General features: G+C 42.2%; 1 protein-coding gene across 1 annotated transcript in view; it reads right to left on the minus strand.

Annotated features, from left to right (window-relative positions):
- Window positions 1–21,050: 21,050 nt before the first annotated feature.
- LOC145403581 (uncharacterized) overlaps window positions 21,051–22,367 on the minus strand; it is a 72,617-nt gene continuing 71,300 nt past the window's right edge. Inside the window, exons 7-8 of the mRNA XM_080275259.1 lie at window positions 22,010–22,223; window positions 21,051–21,117 (exon numbers count right to left, since the gene is read on the minus strand). Coding sequence (XP_080131385.1) covers window positions 21,051–21,117; window positions 22,010–22,223 — 281 coding nt within the window. The remainder of the gene's footprint in view (window positions 21,118–22,009; window positions 22,224–22,367) is intronic.

Here is a 22,367-nt window from a genome sequence, read left to right on the forward strand (position 1 = left end):
TGTGTGTGTGTGTGTGTGTGTGTGAGTGTGTGTGTGTGTGTGTGTGTGTGTGTGTGTGTGTGTGTGTGTGTGTGTGTGTGTGTGTGTGTGTGTGTGTGTGTGTGTGTGTGTGTGTGTGTGTGTTTTGCTGTTGTATTGAATACTTTGAAATACAACACAAACCATTAATCCCGCAACGCGAATTTTTAAAGGATAAAATTGCTAATCACCCTTTGCGACTCCCTAACACAACTCAATCTCATCTCACCCTTTCTTTGTCCCTCACGCCCACTTCTTTACTTTCCCCCTCCCTCTCGACATCTTCACTCCTTGGGAGTATTTTGAAGCTTACTTTCAAACATGCTTTTCACAGATTTTTGCTGCCCCGGATCCACCTTCTATCAAAAATCTATCCCATCTCACCCATTTCTTTGCTTACCACTCCCATTTCTTTACCATGCCTATCACGGGTTCATGGCAGGGCGATGGGCAATCCGTCGATGAGCTTGTTGGATTAATTTCGCCACACTGGGCAACAACTACATCAGATACGCGCATATTCCGATCGCTTTTTGAAATTCTCAAGGAGGTATTTGAATAACGTTATATCTAGGATTCACATGATTCATGAATATATATAAAGACAATGCATGATCACCTATTTTCGAGTTATGACTATAGTTACTGGATTATAGTGACTCCATTCTGGTTACACCACAGTATTGCAACTCTCTTTTTCCCTCTCATCATTACTCACTGTCACTGTTACTACCATACTGTTCTTCCTGACAACAACCATCCGTTCACAATTGCTCATCTTTTTTCAGTCAGTTTGTCTCATAAAAAGAAAATCAAGGTCTGTCTTAGCCTTTCATGGCACTGAGTTAAACTCCTCTTGATTTTGTCCCTTTTGTTTGGAAAGGACGAATTTTGCATGTTGATTCTGTCCATATTTCTACCTGTTTATCCATCATCCTATCCGACAGGAATATAATATGCCTGTGTCAGTAAATTGTTATACATAAAATTTATCTAAAACTCCCCATCCTTCTAAGCTTAGGTAATAGATACAACATTGTACTTTAATTAACCTGAGCTTTACCTTTATTTAATATCCACTGCACAAGTGCTGACATTCATTTAATTATATAATAAGAACAAACCGATAATACGATAATTCATAATGATAAGTATTATCATGACTGTATACGTGAGACTATTGTTATTTTCATACATTAATGCACAATGGATTATTTCATTAGAATTTTGTGGGAAAATCTGTGATAATTTTCCAGCGTTGCTGGTTTAACAACAGAGAATGATTTTTGTTTGATTTTCAACAATCAACTCATTTTTCTGATGTCTGAGTATTTGTTTTACTCAGGGTTGACATTACAATATTTTACTCAGGTAAGAGAAATCCCAGCATTCAAACGCTTCAAATACCACAGCGAGCAGTTGGCATCTCTTATTTGGTCAGGTATATAATGCAAACACGAGATTTGTGAAGATTGTTTGAGTAATATGCAAATATAACTAAATTTTTGAATATGAAATAGAATGTGGAAGCACATAAAATAACCTGCTGGATTTCGGGCACATGAAAATTCCAGATTAATAATGATCTGTTAAAAGAAGAATTTTAGACTGTTGGTTAATATTAATGGTGCGATGTTCAAGTTAGCAGATGCCCATTATGTTCAATTTCAGAGTTTATGCTTGGAGAATCCTATCGCAGAAAATGTAGCACTGATATCTGCCCACGGGTTGCAGTGGATTGCTCCAGAAGGTGATCCTCGTCCAGCCATCAGTGGTGACCAACCCATCGGGTGAATTGTTCCCACAGTACCTATAAGGGGAAAAAGGTAAACAATTATTCAGGAAAAAAGTTATTCCCGGAAATGATACATTGTTGTCAAAGGCTCCACATCGAAATATGGGTTTTCTAAACTGTTATATCAAAAATTGCAATTGGAAACTGATCGTATAGACAAAGAAATAACTATCTTCCAAGCCCCATCTGAAGAATGTTTACAATTTGTGAAGTACAATGAAAACCCAATCTCTATGACAGTGTGGTTCAGATGGGTTCAGTTTTCTGCTGTATATTCGTCAAAGTTTGGGAAGATACTTGTGCCCTGTGTGTACTTGTTTTGTGAATCCCATCCATGACACCTACCATGTGTTGGGTGGACCCCGATACTTCACGATGAAGCGGTCATGCACACAGTTGGTAGAGGCCGGAATGTCAAATGTGGGGCATTGGAACTTCAGTATTGTTCGTTCCCTGTAGCTGCAGGTGATCTCATACTGACACCTATTGTTGGGGATTGAAGTGGGGAATAAGGCAAATAAAGAGTTAATTAGATAACACATTCACAGCTCATGAGGGATAATGGTAAGAGCCCGACGGTATTTCGAGGGTAATCCAGAAAAGGTTGTAGAATGAGTGTTGGCGACATTTTAATGAGTATTGGTGGCATTTTTGTGAATGTAATGGCTACTCATCATTTAATGCTCTCACAAACTCACATTAGTGGTAGGTGGTGGCGACCATCATCCGCTCACTTGATGTAGTGCTGCCTACTTCTTCCTTAGCCTTTATCATTCTTTTTCTGTGTCTGCCCTCCTCTCCTCCTATTTCTCCCATCTTTCCTGTCACTTTTTATTGCTTCTCTTCCCATTACAGGTGGTTTTACATTAAGTGACAAGCCAAATGGTTTCCTGTAAGCCAAGAAACCATTTACAACGCTGGGTAGTAACTATATAACCAAACCATACGTGCTCCCTAAGTGTCAACAAGTGGTTTGGTGGAGGGTTAATACCCCTCCCCGTAAAACAAATAACTCAAAGTCAAATGGCCACCCCTTACAGGATTATGGCGTCTGGTAATAGATAGATAGATAGACAAAACGCACGTGTGTGTGTGTGTGTGTGTGTGTGTGTGTGTGTGTGTGTGTGTGTGTGTGTGTGTGTGTGTGTGTGTGTGTGTGCGCGCGTGTGTGTGTGCGCGCGTGTGTGTGTGCGCGTGTGTGTGTGCGCGCGTGTGTGTGTGCGCGCGTGTGTGTGTGCGCGTGCGTGTGTGTGTGTGTGTGTGTGTGTGTGTGTGTGTGTGTGTGTGTGTGTGTGTGTGTGTGTGTGTGTGTGTGTGTGTGTGTGTGTGTGTGTGTGTGTGTGTGTGTGTGTGTGTGTGTGTGTGTGTGTGTGTGTGTGTGTGTGTGTGTGTGTGTGTGTGTGTGTGTGTGTGTGTGTGTGTGTGTGTGTGCTTGTTAGAGTTCGTGCCTGTATATGTGTATGATGAAGTGATTGTCCTGTCTGTCTGTCTGTCTCTCACCTGTACCGCAGCGGGTAAGTATCTGGGTAGTTGGGTGACTCGACCACAACGTATTCGTCAGCGTTCAGGGTGGTTTTGCCACAGGGGATTCTGTGTCCGATATTTCGGGTACCTCTCTCTGCTCCTAACCCTCCCCCTACCACCCCCAGGCACAGAAGCAGGAGACGCAGTGACATCATGCTGTTCTGCTCTTGTAATCAGCACTCTGGGGAAAAGAGACCCTGAGGAATAGACACATTTTCTATGAGTGTACAATGAAGTGCGGGTAAGGGGATGGGTTTGTTATGATGTGGCAGGGGTAAAGCAGCCCTGCTGTCGGGCTCTGCTGCGGTTGTCACTGACTGCATTGTGCAGTTGACCCTTGTGCGGTGTGGTGCGGTGAGGATCTGTCCGTTCTGCCCTTGGGGCTAAGATGCGAATGAATGTGTTTGAATGGATGATTAATTGGGAAGTGTGTCGTCCTGTCTTGGCTACCTCCCTTTCCTTGGGGGAAGCAGCCTAGGTATATAGATAGATAGATAGTACCATGAAAGCTGCTGTCCCTACCTCCCTCTCTCTCTCTCTCTTTTTCTGTGTGTGTGTGTGTGTGTGTGTGTGTGTGTGTGTGTGTGTGTGTGTGTGTGTGTGTGTGTGTGTGCGTGCGCGCGCGCGCGCCATCCTACTGCTGCAGCCTGCTGGGCGGGCGGGTAGACTGGTGGACGTATGGTTGGGTGGTTTGATGGGTGGATGAGTGGGTAGACAGTCAAGGTGGAGAGAGTGGGTGGGGTGAGGTGAGTTGGGTGGGCGGGGTAGGCGGGTGGGCAGGGTGAGCGACATACGGAATGGGTGGAGTGGGAAGGGTGGGTAGAGTGGGAGGGTTGGCAAGGTGGATGGAGCATCAAAATGACATGAAGTTTTCAGTGTGATTACTTAAACGTCCCCCACATCCCTCTATACCCCAGAAGGAACACGGTGGACGGCAGAAGGGGAGCTTCAGCCTGTAGTCCACTTGGTTCACATACAGGTGAACATGCAACCGCAACATTAACAAAACTATAGTGTTTCATACAGAGATAAAACCTGAAAATCACATGAAAATATATCTTTCATGAAATTAACGAAAAAATACTGCAGCAATGTCTTCATGGCAAAAATCAGCTCTTGAAAGAAAGCGAGCAATCAAAAAGTTATTCTGAGGAGAGAAACTTAAGGTACTGTACCAACAAACGATTTCATTCAGTTTTGAGTTAGTGTAAGAACCTGACTTATTATTGTGCTAAAAAGTCTCAGATGGTCATACCAAGTTTGTTACTGGTTGATGCCAGACGGTTTTATTAAGCTGAGAGGGAGTTATAAAAGCAAGAGAGAGTTAATTATTGTACGAGAAAACCAGTCCATGAGAGAAAATTCATGGGGGGGGGGGGAAGTTTCGTGTGGCTGCTGGGCTCTGTTCACCTCAGGGAAAGCATCTGGTGTACTGGAATCACAAGAAACTCTCAATTGGCAGAACCAGAGTTAGATTCTCGGGCCGGTCAAACTCTTGGACAAAGTTTGTTTTCCCCTTGTCCCTGTTCACCCAGAAGTACACCTGGGAATATAGACTTAACATCGTTTGTTTTGGGGTTGTATTTTTGGGATTACTGTTACTTAGTAAATACTGATTCTCTGCCTTAGTGACCCTCGTGTAGTCAATAGACAATAGTTTTATGCTTCTTTCATCGACGGTTATGCTTATCTTTCTCTTGTTTCACAGTCTGGCAGTTGGGTTGGTGTATCATCTACTGGTACCAAATTTTGAAGAAATAATAAAAGGCATAGCTTTCATCTTCACTGCCAAATCACAAGCAGGTGCAGTGATGAATGTAACTGCACTGAACAAAGTTGTCTGTTGTTGCATATCCCCGGTCTGCCTGACCAAAGGAAACCCCTCGACCGCAGATAATCAACCTCACTCCATGAAGTTGTCCCATAGGTTTCCCACACCGTTGATGTTGCTACTGCCTCTTAGTGTAGCATGTACTGTGCAGTGTTCCAATATGTACGTCATGTTGTGTGGGCCTACTCTACAAATGGGCAAGTGTCGTTTGTGATTCCACCCAACCCGGATTTGAGCTGATTACTTAGAGGGCTGGCTGATGTCCCGATCTAAATCTGGTTTGGTGAACTAAATCAGCTCTATTTAAGGACATATGTGATGGATGAACGTCAGGAGAGGGGGCGGAGGAGTTGTAGCATAATGTTCTGATCGAGGAGTTGTATTGCCTTGCACTTGGAGTGGGTATGAAAGTGTTTCTTCCTTGTTAGAGTGTTTTTGTCTGGAGATCGGATGCTGTTGACGAGGTCTGGTGAAGTTTGTGTGATGATTGATTAATGTGTCTAGATGTGTTGTGAGGCCCTGCATATAATGGCAGGGGTTTTACGTGTCGGTACTGGCTGCCTAGCACCACTGTATGCCTCTCATGTCGAGATATTCTTTAGAAATGAGCTGTGTGAGTGTTACTGGTGCAGCCAATGATGATACGTAGAGCTTTGTTGTGGATGGTCTGCAAGGTGTTACAGTGGACGCTAGACAGAGTGGGAGCCCATGCCAGGCAAGCAGAAGACATCACTGATATGATATTTTTTTTTAGAGCAAGGAGAATGCGTCTTTTTGTTGGCCAAAGCCTGTTCCTGTTGGTGCCCTGAGTGCGTTGTGTCATGGGGTTCATCGCCTCTTTTTGTCCTATATGAGGCGTTTGTCACTTCATGTCGCATGCCATTCCAAGTACCATCTTAGTGGACAGGGTATGTGGCACAAGGACATCCTTAAGTGTGAAGTTTGGAATGTGTCTGAATAAAGTAACGGTTGGAAGTGACCACAGAATGATGTGAAGTAATACTAAACCTCAGAAGAAAGGAGGCGACGTTAATCCGGAAAAAAGAGCAATTACTTGTAGCAGTGAAAGAGATGACAGCAGAGTTTAGTGTTTCAGATCAATAAAACTGCAGAATTGCCATATTTGACGAACGGATGAGATACAGACAGAGGGCAGATGAAAGAAACCTTCACGAGAATCACAAACATGGCATTTCTAGAAGTAGGATGCAGGAAAACCCGGAACACCAAAAGAAAACTCTTGGAGGAACTTTAAAGATAATGAAGAAATATTCTCGTAAATACAATAAGAGATAACAATGATTAAGCTGAACTAAAAACAAAAAGAACGAAGATATTCACAAGTTGAGCAAGAATAAAAATGAAGATTCTTTAGGGGACGGAGGAAGGATGAAGGGAACCAAGTAAAGGCTTCGTACAGGAAGAATCCAAATGTTTACGCTGAGAAACGAACGAAAGTGATATAACAACAGAAATGAAGTGGTCAATATAGCAAAAGAATTTTATGAAAAAACCAACAGCAGCAGTATCATGAAAAGTCAATTCAGTATGGAGTACAAGAGGACTCAGTGATCTTCAGCATCATGTTCAAGTAAAGATGGTTTTGAGAAGGGCAATGAGTGGTAAAGATGTGATGATGGGTTCACCACTGGGATCTTATTAAGAATTCAGGCTGCTGTATTAGGGAAAACTATAGGAATAATAATACTGCTGCTGTGTTAAGTTAATGCAGCAGCCTGGACCTTTTTTTTTTTTTTTTTTTCTAAGAACAGCGTACTGCTATAATAGTCAATTTTATTACTGAAGCAGTACTCTGATCACAGAAAAAAAAAAATCATTACTGTACTTCAAAACAAAACAGCATTATAGATGTAAAAAAGTATCTCTCATTTAGTCTCCTTGTCGTTTCAATAATTTCCACAAAAATTCTTACAGACTGAACCAGTTCTATACTAAAAAATAACCAGCCAAGAGAAGAGGCCGAGTTTAGTAGTGTTGTTAGAAAACAGATCTTCTCAAGTCATTATTCAGAGTATACTGAAACAGTATTTAAGAAACCTTTGTGCATGGCATTTACTGAGTATCTAAAGTATCCGACTAAGCTGAAACAGGTGCAGTTATGAGGGCTAATCGAGGACAAAGTGGATAAGAATTTTATGATGCAATAGTAAAAGATGTTTATGACATAGCATACCGTAAAACTTCATAAGATACTGAGAAATCACTAGTGAGAGATGTGAGAAAATGTGGTACAATTTTACCCATGCTATTCACTGCCTGTCTAGATGATCCTTGCATAACTTTTGATCGGAATTTCAAGGGAATAAGCAGTAATGGTTAGGGATATAATAATCCTATAACTGCACACGACAAAGCTCTCTTTCGTGGACCAGGGGAAGAACTAGAGGTAGAGATAGCTGATCTAAAGAGGAACAGTCTGAGTTACGCTAAGAAAATAACAAAGACGACAATTGTGTTTAGTAGGCAGTTTCATTCCCTTGCAGCAAAATTTAAATATGAAAAACTAATAGGTTGAACAATACACATCAGTAGGGCAGGCAATTCATAAATTTCCAGTCCACTGCAATAAAATGAAGCATAGGAGGACTTTTTCTAAGCTTTGTAACTATATGGAGGATAAGCAGTTGTCTCTGTGCTCTTCCTGTTTGCATTTACAGATCAGAAACGTGTCTAATAAATCCTTGGAACCAAAGACTGAAAGTGCTAAGAGACGAACTGAAAGGATTATGATTCGTGTCACGTATCTGTCTGTCTATTTATCTATCTTTATGTGTCTATTTTATCAATTTATCTGTCTGTACAGAGAGAGAGAGAGAGAGAGAGAGAGAGAGAGAGAGAGAGAGAGAGAGAGAGAGAGAGAGAGAGAGAGAGAGAGAGATAATAAAAAAAAAGAATGAATGCGGGTCACGTCCTTCATAGAACAGATGACATCGAGAAAATCAGAATAAGTGAATGGCAATCCAGAGATGGAGTGAGAGGAAGAGGCAGACAGAGAACCAGCTGGAGTGGTAAGACTGGAAGATTTGCTAATAAGTCAAGTGCACAACGTTGGGAGAGGCATTTGTGATGAAGGGAATTGACTCAAACTGTTTATGATGAAAAAATAATAATAATCCTTCTTCTTTATGAAGTTTATGTTCAGCTTCATAAAATCGTCAGGAATTAGCAAGATTAAAGTGAAAATGGTCGCCGGGTTTAGTGGGTGTAGTGAATATGGTACAGTACCCCTACCATCCATTCACTCGCTGTAGTGCCGCCTTCAGGTGACTCTACACTGAGTGACAAGTCAGATGGTTCCCTGTAATTCAAAAAACCATTTACCACGCTGGGTGGTAACCATATAACCAAATGGCACATGATCTAAAGTGTTCCACCAGGAGGGAGATGGTAAGGGTTTCCATCTGGGGGCTGGTTGAGATTTATTGCCCACGTAATGCCACGCTGGGAAGAATGAGGCTGGTCAACTTCGCCTTAAATGCTGGGACTGAGTAACCTAGCCCCGGGCCCTACGCTCCTGATGGGTCAAAAAGGACTGGATTGGTTGGTATAAATCGGTATATGGAATGGACAAGATAAATTAACATGTAATAAATATGGGCCATCTACAGGGTGTCTGGTGTGTGTTTTCGTCATCGTCTCCATACATCATCCCGTGTTTACTTCACTACTTTCTTGACAACATGACTACCAACTCCACCTTTGATTTTTTCCTGTACTTGGTGCTAAACCCGTAAATATGATTACCTCTTTATTTACTTTTTTGTCACAGCTAGATGATTTTCCTCAACTTAGAAGAGATTTTTCGACCATGAGAAGGTGGCAGATGGGGGCGCTCACCATCCACTCACTTGATGTAGTGCTGCTCTCAGGTGTCAGTCCTTTCCTCTTCTCCATCCTTCTTTCCTTCCATCCTCTTCTCTCTTTCTTTCCTTCATTCTTTCCTCTTCATTCTGCCCACGGGTGACTTTACACTCCCTCTTCTGTCTTTCTTTCATTCTTTCCTCTTCCTTCTGCCTGTGGGTGACTGCATTGACAAGCCAAATGGTTTCCTGCGGTGGGTGGTAACCATATAACCAAATAATGGCGCCTGGTGGTTTAGTGGGTAATTACGGCACTCCAATCGGATTGAGCCGATGAAGGTTTATATCCAAGGAATGGTTGGGGTTTATTGCTCATATATTGCCAATCAGGGATGAGTGAGGCTGGTCACTCTCATCTTAAATGTCAGGACCAACTGCCTAGCCCCGGGCTCCTACGCTCCTCATGGGGCAACGTAGGATTGGTTGATGGATGGATGGATGGATGGAAAAGTTTGGTATAGATTTCGAAATTCATTCAGTGGGTGATGTCTTTTCAAACTTGAGCAAAATCTCTGAAGGATGAGAAGATAAATTAAAATATAACTACCACCGCAGTGGATGGCTTAGGATGAAACTACTTACTTGTTCTGTGGAGATTTGTATGCCGGTGTGAGCTCTGGGTGATCCGTCGGGCGCTTATATATCTTATAGGAATCCCCCCCCCTCGCTCTCTCCCTTAACTCCTCCTCTCCTTGAATCCCTTCCCTCCTCTCCCCCCTCTCTCTCGTCCCCCCCTCTCCTTCTCTCCCACTCCCCCCGTCACTCGCGATACACAATATCTTCTTTGTCTCGCTTCCCGTCACCTCCCATCTTCGTTGCATTCCTCATTTCTCTTGATGTTCCGACTTTTATGCTTCATTCATCCAGTTTTGACTAATACTTATTCGTATACTGGATTCTTTTAGCCAAGCAACCGTACATTCTTCGCAGAGCTTATCTGTATATATATCTATCTACCCATCGATCCATCTATCTATCTGCCTGTCTATCTATCTGAGAACGACAGCTTAAAATCCTCCTCAGACATAAGACAGTGACTTTTTTTTTCAGGCATCAGGATTCAGGCAGCCGGAAGGGAAACTGGTGGAATGTTGTCATCGCATCGGGCTTTAGACTCCAGGCTTCCTGCATGGAAAGCAGTGGTTGAAAGTATGTGTAATCAGTTAGACCGAAATCGCAGTGCAAGATACGTGACTTGTTGGAAGGAATCAAGTCAGGAGTGACAGCAATGGAAATGAATTACTTGAGAGGAGCTTTTCTTTTTTATGCAAAGAAGATGGAACCAAAAGCCAGGAGCCTGCAAATTGTTCCCACCAAGAAGAAACAAAAACAAGATAACAGAGAGTCAAATTCAAGATCCGCTTATTTCGAGATGCCTGGACATACTGCTTTTAAAAGACTGGAAATCATAGGCAGTAGGAAATACAGACAGAGGAGGACAGTTCCAGAGTTGACCTGTTGCATACATGAAGGACTGAGAGTTACGGTTAACTCTTGCATTAGAGAGTTGGACAGAAATGGAATGAGAGTTTGTTGCTTGACGGGTTCTGCGCTCCCTCCGTAGTGGTGAAGGGATGCAAGCAGACAGTTCAGAGGAGCAGTGACAATTGAAGTAGCGATAGAAAAAAGATAAAGATGCAACTGTGCGGCGATGAGACATAGGTTGAAGGGAGCCAGTAAGAAGAGGAGAATTAATGAGACGAAAGCCTTTGACTCCACCTTGTTGAGAAGAGCTGTGTGTGGATCCTCCCCAAGCATGAGAGTTGTACTTTACACAGGGGCGAATAAAACCCGTCTATAGAGTCAACAACACTGCAGGGGTAAAGAAAGCGTGGAGTCAGCTTAGCGAATCCAATCTGTTGGAAGGAGATTTTACAACAGAGGTAATATGTTCTTTCCAAGACAAATCTCGTGAGAATGAAACCCCATGTATGTTTAATGTTGATTCAGGATTGAGCTGGAAATTGTTAAAAAATCAAATGGTACTCCTGTGGAAGATTTTGTTGGGTTAATAGACGTAAGAACTGAGTTTCTGATGCATTAAAAACAACCAGATTAATTTTACCCAAGTGTGAAGTATGAGACAAGTCAGACATTAGGTGAGCCATAGCCTCATCCCTTGAATGCTGGAGTAACTGCTGAGACGGACACTGCGGGAAGCAAATGGAAAGGTGAAGGGTGGAGTCATCAGCGTATGAGTGGATAGGGTTAGATGTACAGCACTTGGAGTCACATGGAGAAACAGACTGACACATGAGGAAGTGAAGGAGCGTTGTGGTGTGGATGTGGATGTGATAGAAAGCGTTAAGAGAAATACAGAGAAGTGGTTTGGCCATGTGGAGAGAATGAAGAGCGAGAGACTAACAAGGGGAGTGTATGTGAGTGAGATGGAGGAGGGGAGAGGGAGGGGGAAGCTGAGGGTTAGATGAAGGGATGGAGCGGAGAGGTATATGAGAGAGGGGTATGTGAGCTAAGGGGAGGGCAGTGAAATGGCGGGGGACAGAGCGACATGTCGATTTTTTTGTGGCCATCCCTTACGGGATTGAGGCACCTGGCAAGAAATAGAAGTTACGTGACTGAAGTATGTTGAAGGCACTGTTTATCTGTTTATCTATACCCAAACTCCTTAATCCTGTTAGGGGTGGACCAAAAAAAACGTCTCCACACCATCCTGTCATCTACTGTTTGGCTGCCCTCCCTCCAGCTCGCACACCATCTTTCTCTCTGTTATTTATCTCTTCACTTCCTACCTCCATCTCATCCTTGGTTTTCGTCTCACCCTGTCACCCTTCATCTCACTTACGCTTTCTTAGTCAGTCTCTCATTCTCCGTCTTCTCCAAATGGCCATGCCATTTCAGAGTATTTCTCTTAACATTTTCAGTCACATCCACATCAGTACCACAACGCTCCTGTACTTCCTCTTTTGTCTGTCTGTCTATCTATGTAACTCATTTCTACTGCTTTCACTCTTGACTTGTGTCCTTCCAGCAGGGTCCAAACTTCACTTCCGCACATCAGTGAAGATTACAATACCGTCAAGCTGCGACTAATATATTTGCACAAACACTTCTCTCTTCCTTATCACTGCATGGAATGAATCAGAAATCTTTCTTCCTTGCTATATCCTTTTAGGTACTTCATCCTCTAACTTTCATTTTTCCTCACCATACTACAGTTGTTCCTCGTTTTTCGCTGCTTGGATGTTCTGCCAAAACCGCGTGAAATGTGAAACGTTGAAGTGTGAAGTTAAGAATTAATGGGAAAAATAGAGGAGCGATCCGGTGAGACATGTACCTACCCTACCAGAAAGTACTACAACACAAAACAAGCCCTACCCTCCCGTGACACCGCCAACCCCACACCAGGAGCTAAGGGATCTGCACACACACACACACGAGAGAGAGAGAGAGAGAGAGAGAGAGAGAGAGAGAGAGAGAGAGAGAGAGAGAGAGAGAGAGAGAGAGAGAGAGAGAGAGAGAGAGAGAGAGAGAGAGAGAGAGAGAGAGTAAATAAAGAAATGGCAGAAAATGCGTCCCTTGCGTGAATGAGGAGATAAGGCGTGACAGCTGTCCCTCATTTCTTTCTCATTGTCCATTCCCTCCCTCCTCTCTCGGAGAGAGAGAGAGAGAGAGAGAGAGAGAGAGAGAGAGAGAGAGAGAGAGAGGAATGGCACAGCGTCCCTTCCTCCCTTGGAATGAATGAATGACGTCCACCTTGTCTTTCACTCTCCATTCCCTCCATCCTCTAGCCCCATCAGCTAGGCCGAAGCCCTCGAAGTCGAACTCAGGCTCCAGCACCTCCACTTCCTCTCTGTCCACTTCTCCTCCTTCATCCACTCCTGCTGGCACGTCTAAGTCTTGCAGAATAGCAGCCACATTCTGTCTCTCCTGAAAATATCGTGTGATCTGTGTGATCAGGGCTTGTCTCTGCTCCTGTATGTTTCTGTTGTGGACGGCCATCACTTGAGACTTGAAATCACTGAAGGTCGATAGGATGTTGGAAGCCTCAGGCATGCATCGTCGGCTGCCGTCTGGGAGCATCGAAACGTTGGGAAATTAGCGAAGTGTGAGACAACTCGGAAACTTTTTTCTTGCGCGAAAAACGAGGCGTTGAAGTAAAATGCGTCGAAATACGAGGAACCACTATACTTAATTACTTGAAGGCACTCATAATTTTCAATTTCTTCATCATCCAGCCTCATCTTCATTTCCCTCAAAGACCATAACCTGACTCTTATCTACATTCAAGACCATATTTTTTTATCTATGGCCAGACGCCACAGTCCTGTAAAGGGTGGCCGTTTGACGAGGTAGGTGTTTCACGGGGAGGGGCACTAACCCTCCTCCAACCCAGTTATTGACAGGTAGAACACGTATAAGTTGGTTATGTGGATACCAGCCAGTGTTGTAAATGGTTTCCTGACTTACAGGAAACTATTAGGCTTGTCACTCAATGAAAAGCCACCTGAAAAGGAAAGAAGAGTAATAAAAAATGACAGGAAACCTGGGAGAAATAGGAAGAGAGGAGGGCAGACACAGAAAAAGAATGATAAAGTTGAAGGAAGCAGTAGGCAGCACTACACCAAGTGGGCGGATAATTCAAGACACGCACTCAAAAAAAAAAGAAAGAAAAAAAGCACACACAGAAGAAATAAAAACTCGGGGACCAATTATTTTCTGTGTACCTAACGCAGAGAAACAATTGTTATATTCCTCACCCACAGGAGCATGCATTTCACCACCACTTCACCACCAAGTTTTTTTCTTCTTCTTCTTTTTCTTTTTTTCTTCTTCATTCTTGGCTGTGCTAAGAGAGAGAGAGAGAGAGAGAGAGCAAACAATGCATTATTTTAATTCTATACAACCCACACAACCTTGAATTTGGAGCGCACGTGAGGAAAAAGTAAATAATATTTCGTGGTAGAATGCGACCTGCACACTTGTTGTAACTGCGTATTTTGATGACATCTCTCCTGGCCTACCTGATAATCATTTGCCCCGGACATGTGAGAGAGAGAGAGAGAGAGAGAGAGAGAGAGAGAGAGAGAGAGAGAGAGAGAGAGAGACACACACACACACACACACACACACAGGAACGGGGGCAGCAGCTTTCATGGTACACTCATAGAAAATGTGTGTCCATTCCTCAGGGCTTCCTTTCACCCAGAGTGCTGTTTACAAGATCAGAACCGCATGATGTCTCTGCGTCTCCTGCTTCTGTGCCTGGGGGTGGTAGGGGGAGGATTAGGAGCAGAGAGAAGCACCCGAAGTTTCAGAAACCCCATCCCCTGTGGCGAAACCATCATGTCAGCAGGCAAATACGCTGTTGTCCAATCACGCAATTACCGAGATACTTACCCTATGAGGTGAGAGAGAGAGAGAGAGAGAGAGAGAGAGAGAGAGAGAGAGAGAGAGAGAGAGAGAGGCGGGAGAACCACTTCATCATACACATATACAGGTACAAACTTTAACAAGCACACACACACATGCACACAGATGCTGTATATGAAAACATAGGACAAACATTCCATTTCCATGGAGTTCAGTTTGGTAGGAACAGTTTGTTGTTGTCACAGTCAATTAAGTAGCACCGAGTTGAAACTATATTGGCAGGTGTAACTGGTCGTTGTAATTGAGAGGAATTGTTTGTTGCTGTTATGGTCGATTAAGTAGCATCCAGCTGAGTCCAAATTATTAGGTATAATTAGTTTTTGTTACAGTCGGTCTTAATCTGCTACAGAGCCCCCCCACACACACACACAAACACACAATGTGCATATGTGAGGGTATAAAATGAAAAGTAGTCATGACATTCACAAAAATGTCACCAATACTCATATAACTCCCTCCAAGACTAATTCTACAACCTTTTCTGGATGACTTTCATAATACCATCAGACTCTTACAAGTATCTCTCAGCTGCATAAAATCATGTGATGTTGGTTACGATAAAGTACATAAGCTGACTCCCAGGGAATTAAAACCTCCTAACGTCAGCTTGCATGAAATACCATAGTTATCCCAGCTATGAGAAAACTAATGGTGTCCGTACTAACACTCCCCGGTTCTTGTGACTTACTCCCTGCTGTCTATAATCATCTAATCTAGCTAAAAATACCATGAGAGGGTTAATGGTGATAGCAGGGACACTCTCGGGGTCTTTAAGCCTCTCAACTGTTTGCTACTGAGCTGTGAATGTGTTATCTAACTAATTCTTTACCTGCCTTATTCCCCACTTCACTTGCCAACAACAGGTGTCAGGATGAGATCACCTGCAACCCGAGGCAAGAAACAAAGCTGACGTTCTTGTGCCCTACATTGGACATTCCGGCCTCTACCGACTGTGTGCGTGAGCGTCTCATTGGGAAATTTGGCGGTCCACCCAACACATGGCAGGTGTCAGGGGTGGGCTTCACAAAACAAGTACACACAGAGCACACGTATCTCCCCAGACTTTAAGGAATATTCAGCAGAAAATTGAACCCATCTGAAGTACACTGTCGTAGAGCTTGGGTTTTCACCGTACTTCACCAACTGTAAATTCTTTTCAGTCGGGACTTGGAAGATAGTTATTTCTTTGCCTATACGATTAGTTTCCAGTTGCAATTTTTGATATAGCAGTTTAGAAAACCCATATTTGGATGTGGAGCCTTTGACGACTGTGTATCATTTGGGGAATAACTTTTTTCCTGAATAATTGTTTACCTTTTTCCTTTCATTGGTACTGTGGGTCCAAATCACCCAACAGGGTGGTCACCACTGATGGCTGGACGAGGATCACCTTCTGGAGCAATGCACTGCAACCCGTGGACAGATTTCAGTGCTACATTTTCTGCAGTGGGATTTAATGAAACACGCATTTCAGCATGAAGAACAGCTCTGAAACTGAACATAATGGGCATATGCTTACTTGAACATCTCATCATTAATATTAACCAACAGTCTAAAATTCATCTTTTAACAGATCATTATTAATCTGAAATTTTTACGTGCCCGAGACCCACAGATTATTTTACGTGCTTTCAGATTTCATCTCATATTAAAAAATTTAGTTATATTTCCATATTACTCAAATAGTCTTCACAGATCTCTTGTTTGCATTATATACCAGAGCAAATAAGAGATGACAACTGCTCGATGTGGTGTTTGAAGCGTTTGAATGCTGGGATATCTCTTACCTGAGTAAAATGTTGTAGTGTCAACCCTGAGTAAAACAAGTACTCAAACATCAGGAAAATGAGTTGATTGTTTAAGACCAAACAAAAATCATTGTCTGTTGTTAAAGCAGAATTGTTGAAAAATTTTCACTGTTTTTCCAACAAAACTCTAATGAAATAGTCCCTTGTGTACACATCTATGAAAATAACAGTAGTCTCATGTATACAGTCATGATAATACAAATCATTATTAATCATCATATTATAGGTTTGTTTCCTTTAGTTGCTTTGTTTTTTATTCTTCTTGCTGCTGCTTGAAGTTGCGTGAAGATTATAGAGTTGTCTTGTAGACTTGTTATTTGTAATTAATCGTAGAGCTTGTTGATCCTCACTCGTAACTCGTCGTTGCTATTGTATGCTTGTAAACTCATAGACTCGTAGGCTCGTAGATTCGTAGGCTCGTAGACTCGTAGACTCGTAGGCTCGTAGGCTCGTAGACTCGTAGGCTCGTAGGCTCGTAGGCGCGTAGGCTCGTAGGCGCGTAGACTCGTAGGCTCGTAGACTCGTAGGCTGCCGCCATTTAATGTTAAAGCTTTGTAGCCAACAGTTTTATATATGTAACTCTTAATTCTTGTAATAGGTAAGTCTCGAGTTAATTGAAGAGCAGGAGGAGTTAAAGATGAATACAGGGAGTTGATCTTGATTTTTTATCTTAAGAGAAAGTCTAAGTTGAGCAGCTTATGTATTACAGAGACTTAATATACTAAGTAAGTCTAGTTGGACCCCACTTCTTATTCACTCTCTCCACTACCTGTCAATTCTAAGGCTAACCTCCTCCTGAGCTCTGCTTCCTAAATTCCTATTTTAGCAGGGGTCGTGTCACGTGGAATATACTGATGTGAAGTTTCTAGAAGCCTGTGTGTGAGTATGTGTGTATGTGTGTGTATGGTCACGAGGCGCTGCTCATGTGCCTATCAAGCATTCCTTGAGTCAGAGTGTGTAAGCATGTTTACCATTGCTCAATTCTCGCTGACACACTACCTATCTCATCCCCTGACTTGCTTCTATCTTTCTGTCTATCTGTCTATCTATCTATCTATCTATCCATCATGCTATCTATTATGATCTGTAATCATAATATGGAGTCCTGACAATATAATTATATGAAAGTCACCACTTGTGCAGTGGCAATTAAATAAATGTAAAGCTCAGGTTAATTAAAGTACAATGTTGTATCTATAACCTAAGCTGAGAGGAATGGGGAGTTTTAGATCAATTTTATATATAACTATTTACTGACACTGGCATATGAGCTGTATTTATATTCCTGTCGGATAGGATGACAGACAGAGAGGTTGATATACGGACAGAATGAAGATGCAAAATTCGTCCTTTCCAAACAAAAGTGACAAAATCAAGAGGAGTTTAACTCAGTGTCATGAAAGGCTAAGACAAACCTCGATTTTTTTTTTTTTTTAATGAGACGAACTGATTCGAATGAGATGAGCGAGTGTGAACGGATGGTTGTCGTCAGGAACTTCAATATAACAGTGACAGTGATAGTCAGTAATAAAGAGAGGGAAAAGAGAATTGCAATACTGTGGTGAAGCTAGAATGGAGTCACTATAATCTAGTAACTATAATCGTAACTCGGAAATAGGTGATAATGCATTGTCTTTATATATCCTACACATAAAATCAATCAAATGCCTCCTTGAGAATTACTAACAACGCTCAGAATATGCGTGTATCTGATGTGGTTGTTGCCCGGTGTGGCGAAAACAACCCAGCAAGTTCGTTGACGGATTGCCCATCTCCCTGTCATGAACCTGTGGAAGGCGGGGTAAAGTAATGGGAGTGGTAAGCAAAGAAATGGCTGAGATGGGATAGATATTTGGTAGAATGTGGATCTGGGGTAGAAAAAAAAAATCTATGGAAAAGCGTGTTTGAAAGTATGTTTCAAAATATTCCCCAGGAGTGAATGTGAGAGGGAGTGGGAAAAGGTAAAGAAATGGGCATGGGGGACAAAAAGAAGAGTGAGATGAGTTGGTTGTTAGGGAGTTGCAGAGGGTGATTAGAGTAAAAGCCTAGCCTTTAAAAATTCGTGCTGTGGGATTAATGGGTTGTGTCTTATTTCAAGGTATTCAACACAACAACAACAACAAGAAAAACACACAAAACAGGTGGTGCCAGGCTAAATACTGTAAACCTCGCCTGACAGCAGTTATTTTACTGCTGTTAAATACTGAATTGGTTCTGCCATTTAGTGTCAGTACACAATTAAAGTCTAAGGTAAAGGTGCAAATGTTTTCAAGTTACTTTCTCTGAAAATCCGTGATCTTGTATTTCACCTTTCAAGCTCACTCAGGGTCAAAGCTCACAGTGCCAAATGAAAGCCCATACGAGACTTCCTATATCTTGATAATAGTAAATGTCTCTAGCTTCAACGAGTTTCGAGAAATAGCCCCCTGAATATCCGTGACCTTGAATTTGACCTTTCAAGGTCACCCATGGTCAAAGGTCATGGTACATTTAAAAACCCATATGGGCTTTTATTTGATACCACGACCTTTAACCTTGAATGGCCTTGAAGGGTCAAACGCAAGGCCACGGATTTTCAGAGGGAGTAACTTGAAAATATCTGCGCCATTACGTTAGACTTTAATTGTGTTCCGTACTGACACTAAATGGCAGTATCGATTCAGCATTTAACAGCAATAAAACAACTGCAATCGGGCGAGGTTTGTTGTGTCCGGCACCTCTTGTTACAAATATGAACATACAGGAACTCTCTATATGGGATTTCATTTGGCACCAAGACCTTTGACCTTAAGTGACCTTGGTAGGTCAAACTCAAGGTCACGGATATTCAGGGGGCTATTACTCAAAACTCGTTGAAGATATATTTCCTATTATCAAGATATAGAAAGCATCATGTGCACTTTCATTTTGCTCTATGACCTTTGACCTTGAGTGACCTTGAAAGGTCAAATGCAAGATCAGGGATTTTCAGAGGATGTAACTTGAAAACTTTTGCGCCATTACCTTAGATTTTAATTGTGTACTGACACTAAGTGACAGAACCAATTCAGTATTTAACAGCAGTAAAATAACTGCTGTCAGGCGAGGTTTATTGTGTCTGCACCACTTTGTGTGTGTGTGTGTGTGTGTGTGTGTGTGTGTGTGTGTTGAATACCTTGAAATATAACACAAACCATTAATCCCATAACGCGAATTTTAAAAAGATACATGTTAATCACCCTTCTCCATCCCCTAACACAACTCAATCTCATCTCACCCTTTCTTTGTCCCTCACACCCACTTCTTTACCTTTTCCCCCTCCCTCTCGACATCTTCACTCTACGGGAATATTTTGAAGCATACTTTCAAACATGCTTATTCACAGATTTTCTTTTTCCTCTGCCCCAGATCCACCTTCTATCAAAAACCTATTTCATCACACCCATTTCTTTGCTTACCACTCCCATTTCTTTACCCCGCCTTTCACGGGTTCATGGCAGGGCGATGGGCAATCCGTCGATGAACTTCGATTAATTTCGCCACACTGGGCAACAGCCACATCAGATACACGCATATTCTGATCGCTTTTCGAAATTCTCAAGGAGGTATTTGAATGACGTTATATCTAGGATTCACATGATTCATGAATATATAAAGACAATGCATTATCACCTATTTTCGAGTTATGACTATAGGTACTGGATTATAGTGATCCATTCTAGCGACACCACAATATTGCAACTCTCTTTTCCCCTCTCATCATTACTCACTGTCACTGTTACTACCATACTGTTCTTCCTGACAACAACCATCCGTTCACTCTTGCTCATCTCTTTTCAGTCAGTTTGTCTCATAAAAAGAAAATCAAGGTCTGTCTTAGCCTTTCATGGCACTGAGTTAAACTCCTCTTGATTTGGTCCCTTTTGTTTGGAAAGGACGAATTTTTCATCTTCATTCTGTCCATATTTCTACCTGTCTATCTATCATCAATCCGACAGGAATATAAATACAGCTTATATGCCAGTGTCAGTAAATTGTTATATATAAAATTTATCTAAAATCCTCCATTCCTTTCAGCTTAGGTTATAGATACAACATTGTACTTTAATTAACCTTAGCTTTACCTTTATTTAATTGCTCTGCATATGTGCTGACTTTCAGTTAATTATATAATAAGAACAAACCTATAATACGATAATTCATGATGATTAGAATTACTATGACTGTGTATACATGAGCCTACGGTTATTTTCATAGATGTGTGCACAAGGGACTATTTCATTAGAATTTTGTGGGAAAAACTGCGAAAATTTTCCAACGTTTCTGCTTTAACAACAGAAAATGAATTTTGTTTGGTTTTGAACAATCAAGTCATTTTCCTGATGTATGAGTATTTGTTTTACTCAGGGTTGACACTAGAAGATTTTACTCAGGTAAGAGAAATCCCAGCATTCTAACGCTTCAAACACTACATCGAGCAGTTGTCATCTCTTATTTACTCAGGTATATAATGCAAACAAGACATCTGTGAGGATTGTTTGAGTAAAATGCAAACATAACTGAACTTTTGAATATGAAATAGAATGTGGAAGCACATAAAATAATCTGCTGGGTTTCGAGCATATGAAAATTCCAGATAATAATAATCTGTTAAGAAAAGAATTTTAAACTGTTGATTAAAATTAATGGTGCGATGTTCAAGTTACCAGATGCCCATTATGTGCAGTTAAAGATTTATTCTTCAATGGGTAATACGTGTCCCAGACAATTGGAAGGCAGACAATGTAGCACTGAAATCTGCCCAAGGGTTGCAATGCATTGCTCTAGAACGTGATCCTCGTCCAGCCATCAGTGGTGACCAACTTGTGGGGTGAATTGTTCCCACAGTACCTATGAGGGGAAAAAGGTAAACAATTATTCAGGAAAAAAGTTATTCCCGGAAATGATACGTTGTTGTCAAAGGCTCCACATCCAAATACGGGTTTTCTAAACTTATATAAAAAATTGCCAATGGAAACTGATCGTATAGGGAAAGAAATAACTATCTTCCAATCCCCATCTGAGAAAATTTACAGTTGGTGAAGTATGATGAAAACCCAATCTGTATGAGTGTGCTTCAGATGGGTTCAGTTTTCTGCTGTACATTCGTCAAAGTTTGGGAAGATACTTGTGCTGTGTTTAAGTGTTTTGTGAATCCCGCCCCTGACACCTACCACGTGTTGGGTGAACCAGTACAGTATACTCCACGATGAGATGGTCATGGACGCAGTCGGTAGAAGCCGGAATGTCAAAAGGGTAACAACCGAACGCCAGCTTTAATTCGTTCCTCGGGATGCATGTGATCTCATACTGACAGCTGTTGTTGGGGAGTGAAGTCGGGAATATGGTAAAGAGTTAATTAGATAACACATTCACAGCTCATGAGGGATAATGGTAAGAGCTCGATGGTATTTCGAGGGTAATCCAGAAAAGGTTGTAGAATGTGTGTTGGCGACATTTTAATGAGTATTAGTGGCATTTTTGTGAAGGTTATGGCTACTCTTCATTTGATGCTCTCACAATTGCATGTGCGCACGCTTGCGTGGTGTGTGTGTGTGTGTATGTGTGTGTGTGTGTGTGTGTGTGTGTGTGTGTGTGTGTGTGTGTGTGTGTGTGTGTGTGTGTGTGTGTGTGTGTGTGTGTGTGTGTGTGTGTGTGTGCAGGTGCTTGTTAGAGTTTGTGCCTGTATATGTGTATGATGAAGTGAGTCTCCCACCTCCGTCTGTCTGTCTGTTTGTCTCACCTATACTCCAGCGGGTAAGGATCTGGAAAGTTCGGTGACTGGATCAAAGCGACTCCGCCAAACCCTGATATGGTGGTGTTGCCACAGTGGATGGGGAAGGGGAAGGTGAAAGCTCGGGTGTTTCTCTCTGCTCCTAACCCTCCCCCTACCACCCCCAGGCACAGAAGCAGGAGACGGAGTGACATCATGCTGTTCCGCTCTTGTAAACAGCACTCTGGGGAAAAGAGACCCTGAAGAGTATACACAACTGTGAGTGTACCATAAAAGCTACTGTCCCCCGCCCCTCTCTCTTTCTGTGTGTGTGTGTGTGTGTGTGTGTGTGTGTGTGTGTGTGTGTGTGTGTGTGTGTGTGTGTGTG

The sequence above is a fragment of the Coenobita brevimanus genome, chromosome 61, assembly GCF_032717465.1.
Source record: "Coenobita brevimanus isolate Jiangsu-jjx chromosome 61, ASM3271746v2, whole genome shotgun sequence".
In the NCBI taxonomy this organism is placed as follows: domain Eukaryota; kingdom Metazoa; phylum Arthropoda; class Malacostraca; order Decapoda; family Coenobitidae; genus Coenobita; species Coenobita brevimanus.